The 12,972-nt window shown below is 47.8% G+C and overlaps 1 protein-coding gene across 3 annotated transcripts in view; it reads left to right on the forward strand.

Moving 5' to 3' along the window:
* nbeal2 (neurobeachin-like 2) overlaps window positions 1-12,972 on the forward strand; it is a 95,861-nt gene that overhangs the window by 50,497 nt on the left and 32,392 nt on the right. For 2 of the 3 annotated variants that reach the window (XM_088601389.1, XM_088601390.1), the window contains exons 10-20: window positions 341-427; window positions 4,402-4,485; window positions 5,004-5,102; window positions 6,682-7,304; window positions 8,071-8,203; window positions 8,876-8,995; window positions 9,777-10,113; window positions 10,443-10,525; window positions 11,595-11,687; window positions 11,889-12,060; window positions 12,228-12,361. In XM_088601389.1, the coding sequence (XP_088457515.1) occupies window positions 341-427; window positions 4,402-4,485; window positions 5,004-5,102; window positions 6,682-7,304; window positions 8,071-8,203; window positions 8,876-8,995; window positions 9,777-10,113; window positions 10,443-10,525; window positions 11,595-11,687; window positions 11,889-12,060; window positions 12,228-12,361 (1,965 nt within the window). The remainder of the gene's footprint in view (window positions 1-340; window positions 428-4,401; window positions 4,486-5,003; window positions 5,103-6,681; window positions 7,305-8,070; window positions 8,204-8,875; window positions 8,996-9,776; window positions 10,114-10,442; window positions 10,526-11,594; window positions 11,688-11,888; window positions 12,061-12,227; window positions 12,362-12,972) is intronic. The other variant, XM_088601391.1, reaches the window with a different exon arrangement.

Genomic DNA, 12,972 nt, shown 5'->3' on the forward strand with positions numbered 1-12,972 from the left:
CCTGTCCAGCTCACTGCTGTACTCTTTTGCCCTATGGAGTCCAGTCCAGTGCACTGCTGTGCTCTGTTGCCCTATGGAGTCCAGTCCAGTGCACTGCTGTGCTCTGTTGCCCTATGGAGTCCGGTCCAGTGCACTGCTGTGCTCTGTTGTCCTATGGAGTCCGGTCCAGTGCACTGCTGTGCTCTGTTGTCCTATGGAGTCCGGTCCAGTGCACTGCTGTGCTCTGTTGTCCTATGGAGTCCGGTCCAGTGCACTGCTGTACTCTGTTGTCCTATGGAGTCCAGTCCAGTGCACTGCTGTGCTGTTGCTGACACCATGTCTCTGTCTGTATCTCCGGCAGCTCTATCAGAGCAGTGGGTGTAGGCCAGACTGCGAGGGCACGTATGACCTCACCACACGGTTACTAACCGAGCTTGATGTGGAACAGGTACTCCACTGGGCTTGTTTCCAGCTCAGCAGAGCTGTCTGCAGAAACTGCACCATCTCAGCATGTCTCTCTTTCTGTCTTTCGTGAGTTTTTATCTGCTTGGTAGGGGGTTCTGTCTTTTCAGCTGTCTGGGTCACCTGGGTGTTCTCTCCACAAGGTCACTGCCAGTCCCCTTAGCTTTGTGCACCTTCATTATATGTGTGAATAATGCTCCCAAAGCCAGTTCTAGTGTTGTTTGAATCACAGGGTGGACATTACACACAGATTCAATGATTATGTGGTAATTACCATATAATAAAGGCCTGCGTGTACTCGTTACATTGTTACAATTGCACAGCCTGTACTTCAGCCCTGCATTCTAAATGAGCAGGTGCTGATTGGATCACATCCTAGTATCCTAGTATTAGGTCTACGGCCCAAGCAGTACAAGATTTGTTCACCCTGTCTAGTATGCACGCAGAAGATAAGCCTTAAATAAATGACATGAAGCTTTGTGATTTGGCTGTTTTGAATGTATTGAGAATATGTAGCATAAGCAGCTGCTGTCGTCCTGGTATCTGGTTTTCATTTGACATTCAAAGATGTAGCTGGCTCCATAGAGCAGAGTTTTGTCTGCCTCTTCCCTCTGTGATTGGTTTGAAAGTGTTCAGCTTCTTTGTGCGACCTCCTCCATTTCAATGAACATTTTAGGGGAAGCTAAACTTAACGTGTTTTAAACAGCAGGCAATCAATCTATTCACACCTCCCTGTGTGTGTTTAAATTTAAGAGCAAAAACATTCCCCTTCTGGACAGGCAAGATTCCAGTGCTTTTAACCTCCCTCCCCCCCCCTGCTGCCCAGACCCGTGCAGTGCCAACACACTCTCACTGCTATTGCTTCCTCCCATTGTGTTTCTGTTTTTCTAGCACTGCCACAGAAAGGACGTGTTCATCTGGCAGGGAGAAGCACACTGACACACACCAATAGGAATAACGCAGAGCTGGCCCTAAAGTGGAGGCCCATGTGGTTAGGGCCCAGGGGAGCTGATCTGCTCTGACTGTAAACTCCTCAAGCGCTGCCCAGCTATGCTTCGCTCGCACAGATGACATGAGGATAATTCATCCAGAAGGCAAACAACCTTATATGGCCATTATCGAAGCCCCTAGCTTTATGAAGCAGTGTTAGCCTCTGCAGGCTCCATTGTGCACTCGCACCATCCCTCAGGACAGCGCTAAGAGCACTGGGCACCAGGATTTTCCCATCAAGGACTTTGTCATGAGAGCACTGGCAGTGAGTCAGTTGACCTCCACTTTACCTTCATCTTGACCACTACAGCAGATTGTCCACATTGTGCACTTCTTATGCACTCCAAGCCCTGTATTGAGTCACCATCATGAGAAAAGATAGATAAGACTTTATTGATCCCGAAGGGAAATTAGCGTGTTACAGCAGCCCAAGACAAGCAAAAAAAAACAGACATCAGAATAGACTAAACATTAGAATACGTACAGTAATACAAAATAAATATAAAATACAGTAAATAAATAAAAATAAATACATAGGTGTGTGCAAAATATGATCATAGTCACTGTAAAAACAATAAAATATGTGCAAAATGTGCATAGGTATATACAGATATGTCCAGAAATGTACAATGGAGCAAACATGCTGTCCATAAAGGAGCAAATGAAGGGCTAACAGTCCTAGCCTAGGGCAGCATTATACACCCTGACAGCCGCCGGGAGGAAAGACCTGTGGAAACGTTCCCTTGAACACCGTAGCTGGAGCAGTCTGTTGCTTAATGTGCTCCGCTGCCCAATAACAGTCCCATGAAGCGGATGAGAGGCGTTGTTCATGATGGCTGTGAGCTTGGTCAGCATTCTCCTCTCAGCCACCACCTCCAGGGGGTCAAGGCTCAGCCCCAACACAGAGCCAGCCTCTGTGCTGAAACGTGATGTTCTAGGAAACGGCAGAATTCAGAGTAGAGTACTTGTCTTGAGATCTTAAAAACATGGTTGCTGTTTCAGTCAAGTACTGTGGACAGATTAGAGGAAGGCGTGGTTGCAGTGTGGGGATATAGTTCCCAGCCACACACTGACTCACCAAGCTGGTCAGAGATTGAACTCTAACCTCTGAAATAGTGCTGTAACGTCCAGTAGTGCCGTAAGTAGTTTGCATCAGTTATTAATGATCCACAGCTATGCCTGTAAAGACTGTAGCCACAAGTTATGCATTGGCCTACCCTGTCAGGAACACTTTCAGTACGGGTTTTAGCTGTGAAGAGATTGAGATGACCAACAGCGATGGGAGCAGTCCTCAGTGTACTGTCTCCTATGCATCTTGCATGCCCTGTGCTGTACCCAGCCCTGCAGAAAACATCCACTGTCTTTGCTAATTAATTGTTGGAAATTATGGTCATAAAAAAAAAATGTGGCACCTTTTCCCACAATAGAGAAAGATATGTGCTTGCACACCTCTTTTGCCCCCTTTCCACAAATGCTGTTTTGACATATCTGCAATTGTTTCTCAGAGCGCCAGAGCTTCAATCCTTGACTGTCCCCATGTGAGTGGGGGCTTGGGAGCTTCGTTAAGGGGTGTTCGATCTCCCGCCTGTGATATTGAACAGTGTCAAGCACCACACCCCCTTTCCTAGTGATGCAACAGTGACAATGACCGTAAATGGTTGTAATCTAAGGTCTTGGATCCATACTTACACATAGTACGTTTTGGTGACATCTACACAAAATAATAATTTGTAGTGACATTAGTAGGGACCCCTGATAACCTTAAAACTATAACTCATTCACCAGTCATGAAATCTAAACACTGGGTTCTTGAGGAATGCTTTCCAAACCCTCTCCAAACCGAACTTCACCATGAAGAGCTGCATTGAATTTTTGTCCTGCTTTCCCTTCCATCTATCAGGCAATGATCTCTGTTTTATTTAAAACTCAGTTTGAGTTGGGCCCTCATGTAAAGCACCGGCTGGGGGATTGGTGCCTTTCTGTTCTCTACTCCAAAAAGCGCTGACAAATCGACGCTCTTTCCTGGTTTTTCGTTTTTAAGTGTCAGTCCCCTCACTCCACGGCAGTCCTTCCAGAAAATGCCATCTGGGCGGTTGAAAAAGTGTTTCTTGCAGCTCTGGCTTAGCTCTGTGTGGCTGCCTAGGAGGAGTGCTGCTCTCTAGTTGTGGTTTGTGCTGGGCTTTGAGGTGTGTGTTAAAGTGGGCTGTAGCTGCCTGAGCTCTGCTTGGGATGCCATGGTCTTGGCTATCAGCGCTTGGTGGCAGCAGATACCCGCTTTGAGGCTGTCGCCTCATTGTATGAATGGCTGCTTTTTCTCTGAATGGCTCTATCTCACATTCTGTCTTTGGGTTTTTCATTCTCTGCCTGCCTGTCAGTTTCAAATTACAAAGGCTTCATTCACAGTGATTGATGAATTCCTGTGTTTCCGTAACAGTAACAATAAACATTGATAAACATTTATTCCAATAATATAATGTTATTATTAGAGAAACGGGAGATCACATACTGATCTTGAGTTTCCTTCCCGAGCAAGAATCATAGATATTCTCATTCTGACGGCTGTGAGAATTCTGGGATTTGATGTTTTTGTAGGAAAGGATGTTGCTCTAATATCTTCAGTTTTTTAACAGTGTAGCAGAATAAGCATCTCTGCTTCTCCAGGTCTGCCTGTGCCACTCACTTTCTTTGCCCTGGCTGTGGTAACTGAGGCTGTTCTTCATAGGGATCTGTTTCTCCTTGATGTCTCTCTCCCTGTTCAGATATTCGCCCAGTGGGTGTTATGTTTTAGGGCCCCGTAGCATTCAGGTTTGTGTTGTGTTTGCGTTTCCCAGTGCACGGAGGGAAACGTTTTGCTCACTCTCAGTCTGCCTGTTTTTTGCTCTGCCTTTCTCTTCCCTTCACGGCTGTTACTGCTGTCGCCGTTTTTTCCCGTTCTGTCTTTGACACGCTTTTATCCCTCTCTGTGCCCAGGTTTGGGAAAAAGGCTCAGATTCCATCACAGTCCATGCGCTGGGGGTTCTCACTGCCATCATGAGCAACTCGCCCTCTGCCAAGGTTTGTGTCTTTTCTTCATGTCGCGGTCACCTCTGCCCAGTTCTCAGCCAGTTAGCGATTGTCATGTAACGGGCAGTATGGTGGCACAGTGGTTAGTATTGCTGCCTCTCTGCGCTGGGGCCCTGGGTTCAGTTCCAGAACTGGGGCTCTATCCATGTGGAGTTTGTACATTTTCCCAGTTTTTGTGTGGGTTTGTTCTGGGTTCTCTGGTTTCCTCCCACAATCCAAAGAGGTAGGCTAATTGGCTTCTGGGAAAATTGGCCTTGGAGTGAGTGTGTGCATGTTTGTGTCTGTGTGTCCCTGGTGATGACAGGATCACCAGGATCACCATCCAGGATGTATTCTGTCGTGCACCCGTTGCAAGCTGGGATAGGCTCCAACCCCCATTTGACCCTGTATTGGATAAAGTGGATGAATGGATGATCATGTATTGCAAAACAAATGTCACCGCCCTGCTGGCTGTCTTTATTATAATCTTAGTGCCTTGCAAATTAAATCATCTATTCCCAACTCTCCAGGAGGTTTTCAAAGAAAGGATTGGCTACTCTCACCTGTTTGATGTGCTGAAGAGCCAGGGCCAGCCAACCAAGCGACTTCTACAGGAGCTGATGAACATGGTGAGGGCAGCCGTTCTAACAAGTGTTCAAGCACTGAGGAGAAGAAGTTAGCATGTGTCAAATGCAGAGGTGAAGAAGTTACAAGTCACTGCTCTGCAGGAGAGTTCTTGTAACTCAGGAGGTTACACTTACTAGGCTCTTTCCTTATCAAGATTTCAGCTCTGACCACTGACAGCCCTGTAATACTGTATGTCACAGTGACTTGCACTAGACCAGAATGTCGTGCTTCAGAGAGGTGCTCATGTCTCAGCTTTGCTTGCTTTTGAGAACTGGAATAGCACACTTCGTTTTAAAAGCATCATTTAGTCTTAAACAAAAGATCTTTGTTCATTACTATTAAACTTAATTTAGCTAGGATGTACCTTTTATTAAATGAATTAATTTCTGTAAAGGGTTCGGGCATTTCATTTATGGATTTAATTGAAAATGTTAATGCTTTTCTGATGGATCAAACCGTTTCTTCTGGTTACAAACTTTATCAAAATTTTGTTGTTAGAAGTGGCAGGGAATTCACTGTCTTTACTGTACTTAAATACCTATAAAACAGCTGTTTTCAACATTTTTACCATGCTCATGATAGTTGGTTGTGGGACTTATACTGTATATCCACCAACAAAGTTTTGCAGTCTGTTTCTCTAAAGGTTTTCTAATTTTTGCTACCTGTTTTACAAGAAAATTGGTGATTTCAATATTCTTGAAGATTCAGATTCTTTGGTGTTTGATGGGTAGTGAAATCTTGATTGTTAGAATCACTGCCTGGGTTGTGAACAACATGTTGATGTGCCTTCTTATTCTCCAGGCCATGCTTAGGATATGGCCCAGTATGTGATCTATTACAGCTTGAAGGACAGAGGCTGAGCCTTTTCCAGTAATTATATTATGTTAATGTCCTACATGTTTGTACACATTTACTAATTGGTACTGCTTTGGTGTAACTGATGTGAAGCATCAGTTTTGAGAATGAAATTCTTTGAATTTACATTTGACTTGTAGAAAGCAATTGGCCAGTTGGCCATAGCTGCACAGTTACCTTTGGAACTCCTCTGAGGAGCATGTCACCGCAGGGCTGGTTTAATGACACTGACTGCGCGTATTGTGGAGACCCCTGTGGGACTGTCTCTCTCTTCCTCGGTGGGCTATATAGCTGACCCTAACTTCGGTCTTCCCTCTGATCAATTCAGTTCAATTCAAGATGCTTTATTGGCGTGACCAATGAGTAAAATCAGTGTTTTTCAAAGCAAAACAAATGCAATTAACATAAAACAAAAATCTACAGACGTGTACAATAAAGACACAATCAGAAGATATTTACATATAAACATATGGAGTATTATTGGGAGACAGGCTCACTATTCCTCAGGCTGTGATAGGAGATCACATACCGAGTTCTCTCCTCCCTCTCCCAGTAGGATTGGGAGCTGTTGTGATTCTGGCAGGTGTGGGAGTTCTGGGATTAGATGCGTAGATTTAGGGAAGAATGTTTGTCTAATCCCAGAATATTTGTCACAGTGCAGTAGGACGTGTGGCTCTGTCTGTATTTCTCAATTTAAAAACTCAATTTCTCTGGTCTCCCTCTCAGGCAGTTGAAGGGGATTACTCACAGGCAGTGATGCTGGGGATCAGTAATGACCAGCCCCTGCTGCTTCTGCTCCAGTGGATTCCTGACCTGGCCTCCCGCAACCTGCAGCTGCTGGTGTCTCAGTGGCTGGCGGGGGTGTGTGGGGGGTCCCTGCCCTGCCGCACCACTGCGGTGGAGGCCGGGATGGTGGGGGCTCTGCTGCAGGTGCTGTCCCAGCTGGAGCGTCTGGACAGACAGTGTGCCGAGGCCTTGCTGGGGCTCTTGCAGTCGCTGGGCTCCCTCTCCCTGCGCCCTAATGAGTTCAAGAGCCTGTTACGACTCCTGCGGGTGGACCAGGCCAATTCGGGGGCCGTGCACCCCTACTGCGGGCACGTGGTGAGGGCGCTGTCCGCCATGGCAGCTCGCGAGGGCCGGGACAGTGCCCTACAGTATTTTGACCTCACTCCCAGCATGGCTGGCATCATGGTGCCCACTATCCAGCGCTGGCCAGGAAGCGGGTTCGCCTTCCATGCCTGGCTGTGCCTCAATGCTGAAAGCCATGACCTCACTCCCACAACCCCCACTTCGCCCTCCACCCCCACCCAGCGCCTGGGCAAGGGCCCGCGCAGGAAACAGCTGTACAGGTAAGCCCGAGGGAGAGAGTGACAGAGGAAGAGAAAAAAGGGGAGTGATAGGCAGAGGAGGAGAGGGAAGGAGTGAAGGCGAGTCATAGACGGAGTGTGAAAGGCGGTATGACAAAAGACAGAGTCCTGGTAGACAGTTTTACTCTGAAACTCTTTACAACGACCTCTAAGTGTGGCACAACAGCAAAAAACTGAGTACACAATGACAAGGACAAAAAAAGTGGGGTGAAAAAGCTTGGGAAACTGACTTTGTAAAACCAAAAGTAAATCTGAAATGTGCACTAAAAGCTTTAGTGAAAAGACAAATCTTCATGCAAATGTCAGCAGTGACTGAGACTCTGGAGAGGACTGAGAGATGGATTTGGGTACCGAGTACCAGAATCATTGAGCTACACACCACGAGGCTCCATTGTCCTTATTGACTGGTTCCTCGTCTAAGACCTAAATCTAAGATCTGGACTATATTGATGCAATAAGACCTTAAGATAATGTGGAAAGAGACCATTCATTGCCTGATACATGAGCAGGACAGTCTTGAAGTCCTCTAAACGTTTCCAGCAACTGCTGCTTTACAAAGGACTGGAGAACTGTGCTGGTTCATTGTAGATTCAGAACTGAAGAATTCCGGGCAAAATTAAAATTTCGTACCTCAGAAGATACCACAGTAAATAAGGCTTACTTAAAGCTACAGTATGTAGTGTTTTGGGGATGTTGGTAATGCTGGAGTGAAAGGGAGGTGCTCTCAGTGTGTTCTGTCTCCTTGCAGTTTCTTCACGGCAAGTGGCACAGGGTTCGAGGCTTTCTTCACCTCAGAGGGGATGCTAGTGGTGGCGGTGTGCACCAAGAAAGACTACATGGCCGTGACGCTGTCTGACTGTCCACTGACAGACTGCGCCTGGGTGAGTTTTACACTGGGGCACCCTCTCTATCAGCACAGGTAGAGACAGGCTCACTCTTGCAGCAGAGCCCAACATGACTGTCCCAGTACTGTTAGCTCATGCGTCGGGCAGACCCGAAACACATGTTGTGATGTTACTTAAATGAAGCTTTGGCAACACGGTTCCTTCATAAAAACTGCACATTATGACAGAACCACATGCATAAAACACGTACAGCAAACTAAAAACTCACATCATCACACCAGCACCACTGTCACTGAGCTGCATCTGCAGAGAGGCCTTGCCGGTTCTTTATAGTGTCGTCCATCGTTTTCACTGGACTTCTGTTGGCCTGGAGCTGTGCTCTCAGGTTTTGGCTGAAGCCATGTCTTGTTATGAACCAATACGAATGATCACCTGCCTGTAAAGTCAATTGCGCACGTGGATGTAAAGAACGATGCATGCTGTTTTATTGTGTTATGTAGCATTAACGAAGGAGTGATGTTTTTTTTAACCTCATGCACACAGAGCTTTGACACTTTCTTTACCGCTCGTCTTGCTACCACCAGGTCTAGCGAACACGTCAGATTTCAGCGTGAACCCTGCCAATGCAACATTTTTATTTTGCGCCATCTCTTCCCTCCCCTCTTCTCCTTTCTCACTCTTGCCTCCCTGTCTCTCGCCACTCTCCAGCACTCAGTGGATGTGGTTCATATTCCCGGACGGCGGCCCTTTGGTCAGAACCTGGTCAGTATCTACGTGGATGGCTGCCTGCGCAAAACCGCCCAACTGCGCTTTCCCTCGCTCAATGAGGTGAGACCTCCCAACATCCCCAAGGGGTTAGGAAGGGGGGGAGAATAAAAGACAGGGGAGATAAAGGGGTGTGAAACTGAGCCAGAGAAGGTCTGGAGCCTATTCAGTTCTGCCTATCGGGTGTTAACTCAAAAACATGAAGGCTGAACATTTCTCATCTGTCAACATTGGTGAGGAAAGTAGGAGGGAGGTGAATATAAACATGGAGAAATGAAAACAGAGTGGGAGAACTGGGGAAAGATAGAATGCTCAGTATACTGTCCTGATAGGTTGAATTATGGGTACCGTTCAAGTCTCTGCTTATACATTTAGGGAATAACATATGGTTTGTAGCAGACATACCGCATATTGATGTAAGGAATGTGCTGCGCTTGTATTAAGGCCATCTTCAATTCTTGGAGGACCCCAAGGTCTTCAACTTGTTTAACGTAATTCATGTAATTTTCTTATCTGGAAAATTTTAATGCAGCTTTGAAGGAGGCTCTTGTTTATGCAAAGAATTGTGGGAGTGTGGAACAGGCCAACCAGTCACACTGTATAAGTTGATACCACCTTTCACGGAATGGCTGCATACATTCCTTGGGTTAAAATTCAATAAATGGGCTGAAAGGCCTCCTCTCTTTCTCAAACTTCATGTTCTTAAGATCATTATTTGACAAATGCACCAAGCAATGAAAACGTGAAGGGCCTGGGCAGAAATATTCATTACTGCAAGGAAGTGACTGCTGCAGGAGCTGGGATTCCCTGTGTTAATGGCGCGTCCCCTGTGTTTCTCCTATAGCCCTTCACCTCCTGCTGCATCGGCTCAGCAGGACATCGGACCACCACGACCACCTCGCCCACCACACCCCTGCCCCCCCACTCCCCGGCCGAGCCCGCCTTCCCCCCCAACATCCCCCCCCTCACCCGCTCCCAATCCTTCCCGGCCTCTTTCGCCTCCATGCAGTGGGGTGGCCCTGCCCCCCCCGCCTCCCGGGACGCCCAGGTGCACAGCATCCCCGCCGGGCTGCAGGACACAGAGTGGGGCTCTCCCACCTCGCTGGAAGGACTTCTGGGGACCGCCTTCATCTGCCATGAGGCCCTGCAGGCCGCACAGGCCCGCGCCCTGTATGCAGCAGGTTAGACCTGGCTGGGTGGGGGGGGGGGGGCACTGATGAAGTACAGGGAGAGAAACACGGAGCACCCTTAGAGGAAGGGGGAAGCAGAGCAGGAGAGCGGATGATGAAGGTTACAGAAGAGAAACGCTAAAAAAGACAGCAAGTAGGGGGAAGGTTTTGGGAAATCGTTCGTTTTGGATTGGCTTTAAGGACAGAGAGGGAGAGATGATATACCCGTGTCAGACCTGGATCCCTGTGAAAACCGATACAGGTAAGAAAACAATCATCCTGCTGAAGGACAGGAATCATTCGTCTTGTCCTCACTGTGCTCCTCTCCCCTCTGCTGGCAGGGCCCAACAGTGTGTCCCTCTTCAAACCGGATGGGGAGCTCTCCGACCTCAATAGCAAGCTGCTGCTATACTACACACCAAAGGTAGGAGGTGCTACTGGTGTGATTTTTCTACTACCTTGGGAAAATAGTGGGAGTGACGGTCCACTCACCCACACACAGTATAAGTTCCAGCTGCCGAAGTGAAACTTAAAAACTACAAACCGTACTCTTGGTGCATGGCAGCTTGAGCCGTTCCAGGTTTTACAAGCCAGATCATTCTGGATTTAAGCCAACACCTGCTTCAGCATGTTCTGTTTAATGTCTATCTTCTGTACCGTGTGAACGGAATAGGTGTTCAGAATGTTTCATGACAAATTCATATAAACATATATTTTGTGTGCTTTGGTAAGAACTAAAAGACCATGAAATGGGTCCAAGTCCTGTACAGGGGGAGTCAGAGTTGTTCCTCTGTTGCACTGGCAACTTTCCTGTGCTGAGAGAGAGAGGACTGCCACAGGACAAGACTCAGAACGTGACATTTCTTTATTACCACTTCATACCAAGGGTTTGTTATTTTCCATCACCTATTTAACTCGGCAGGGGCCTCAGTCTCACTCCAGGACAGCTGCCACATGTTTCTGTGCTGAAGAGAGTCATGGAGTCACTTTCACAATGTCAAATTACGTAACTGCAGCCTAGGCCTCTCCAGCCAGCGTACTGGCCAAGCTGAAAGGGTCCGATGTGGTCTTGAATGGTCATTGAGGGGGGATTCTGATAGTCGTCCGGTCATAATCCCACAGATGGTGGCGTTGCACCATGTGCACCTCAGCCAAGCTCAGACACCTGATGTCTGTATCTGTGGTTCTTCCGAGCAGCTCTCTCACTGCAGCTCCTGCTGTCTTATTTTCTCTTTTGTAAATTATTATTTGTACCTGTATTGTTTTGTTAAGCGTCCTGCTTAGTGTTGTTCCCTGCAAACTGTGATTCATTTGTCATCCTAGTTCTAAGACATTATTTCTTGTGATTTATGATATGCTTTGACAATGCAGGGGTGGTGCCAGTAAAGCTCATTCAGTTGAAGGCATCGTTGCCCGTTTCCTGTTCTTTCTTCATGCTGTGAAGAAATGTTTCCTCTCCCTCATTCCCTCCCACCTCTTTCTCTGTGCCCCAGGCCTTTAAAAACCAGATTTGCCTGGACTTGTCTCCTGCTCACCAATATGATGGACGGCTCACTGGACACAGGGTGGTCAACTGGGATGTGAAGGTCAGAGCTGACCGTCTGTCACAGCCATCATCTCCCTCTGCGTGTGTTGGCCTGTCTGTCTGTGATTCAGTCTGTCGGTGTGTCTCCCTGTGTGTCTCTGGGCTTCGCCGCATGTCTGTTTTTCAGACGGTGCAGCTCACAGTGTGTCTGTGTCTGCGTCAGTGCAGTAACCCATGTCCCATGGCCTTTGTCTCCCCCCAGGATGTGGTAAACTCAGTGGGGGGGATGGGGGTGCTCCTTCCCCTGCTGGAACAGGTGTGCGCGCTGGGGGAGGCCGGGAGAGAAGAGCAGGAGACCTCTGACCTGCTAGGACCAGAGCTCACCTCCTCCCGTGGGCCTGCTGGCATGCTGCTGCCCCTGGGCAAGTCCTCAGGTCAGTAGGGGTCAGGGTGGCAAGGCTGGGGGGAACATGGGGCTGCTTCTGGGTTTGGCCAAGCTGTGTTCCGTCTGTGTGGTCTCGTCTGGGTTGTGTGTGCATGAATAGCACCTATAGGGACTCCACATCATGTGTTGGCCCTGTGCTCTGTCCTTGTTCCCCAGAGGGTCGCCTGGAGAGGAACAACGTGGCCGCTTTCTTGCTCATGGTGAAGAATTTTGTTTGCCATCACCCCGTCAACCAGGACAGCCTGTTGCTGTGCCACGGCCCTGCCATCATCGCTGCCATGCTCACCAAGGTCAGCGTAAGCACTGTGTGTGGACACTGCAGGCAGCAGGACCCTTTCTTTGTGTCTCGTCATTGGCTCTTTCCTCTTAAAGTATTCCTTTCTTTCTTTTCCTCCTCAGGTCAATCTCTTTCTCTTCCCTTTCACAGTCCTTCCTCTTTCTTTCCTCTGCCTTGGTGGTAGACAGACAGATAGCAGATGTAATGGAACTCATCAGCCTTCCACAGACTGGATTGTTCTATACTGTGCCCATAGTCCAACTGCTGCATGCAGAAATTATTATAATAATAATAACAACTTATATAGCTCTTTTCTGGACTCTCCACTCAAAGCGCTTTACAGGTAATGGGGACTCCCCTCCACCACCACCAGTGTGCAGCCCCACCTAGATAATATGACACCAGCCGTAGTGTACCAGAACGCTCACCACACACCAGCTATCAGTTGGGAGGAGAACAGAGTGATGAAGCCAGTTCATAGATGGGGATTATTAGGAGGCAATGATTGGTAAGGGCCAACGGGAAATTTGGCCAGGATGCCGGGGTTACACCCCTACTCTTTTCAAGAAACACCCTGGGTTTTTTAGTGACCAGTCAGAGTCAGGTTTTATGTCTCATCAGAAG

This window comes from Lepisosteus platostomus, chromosome 12 (genome assembly GCF_059453375.1).
Source record: "Lepisosteus platostomus isolate fLepPlt1 chromosome 12, fLepPlt1.hap1, whole genome shotgun sequence".
Taxonomy (NCBI): Eukaryota; Metazoa; Chordata; class Actinopteri; order Semionotiformes; family Lepisosteidae; genus Lepisosteus; species Lepisosteus platostomus.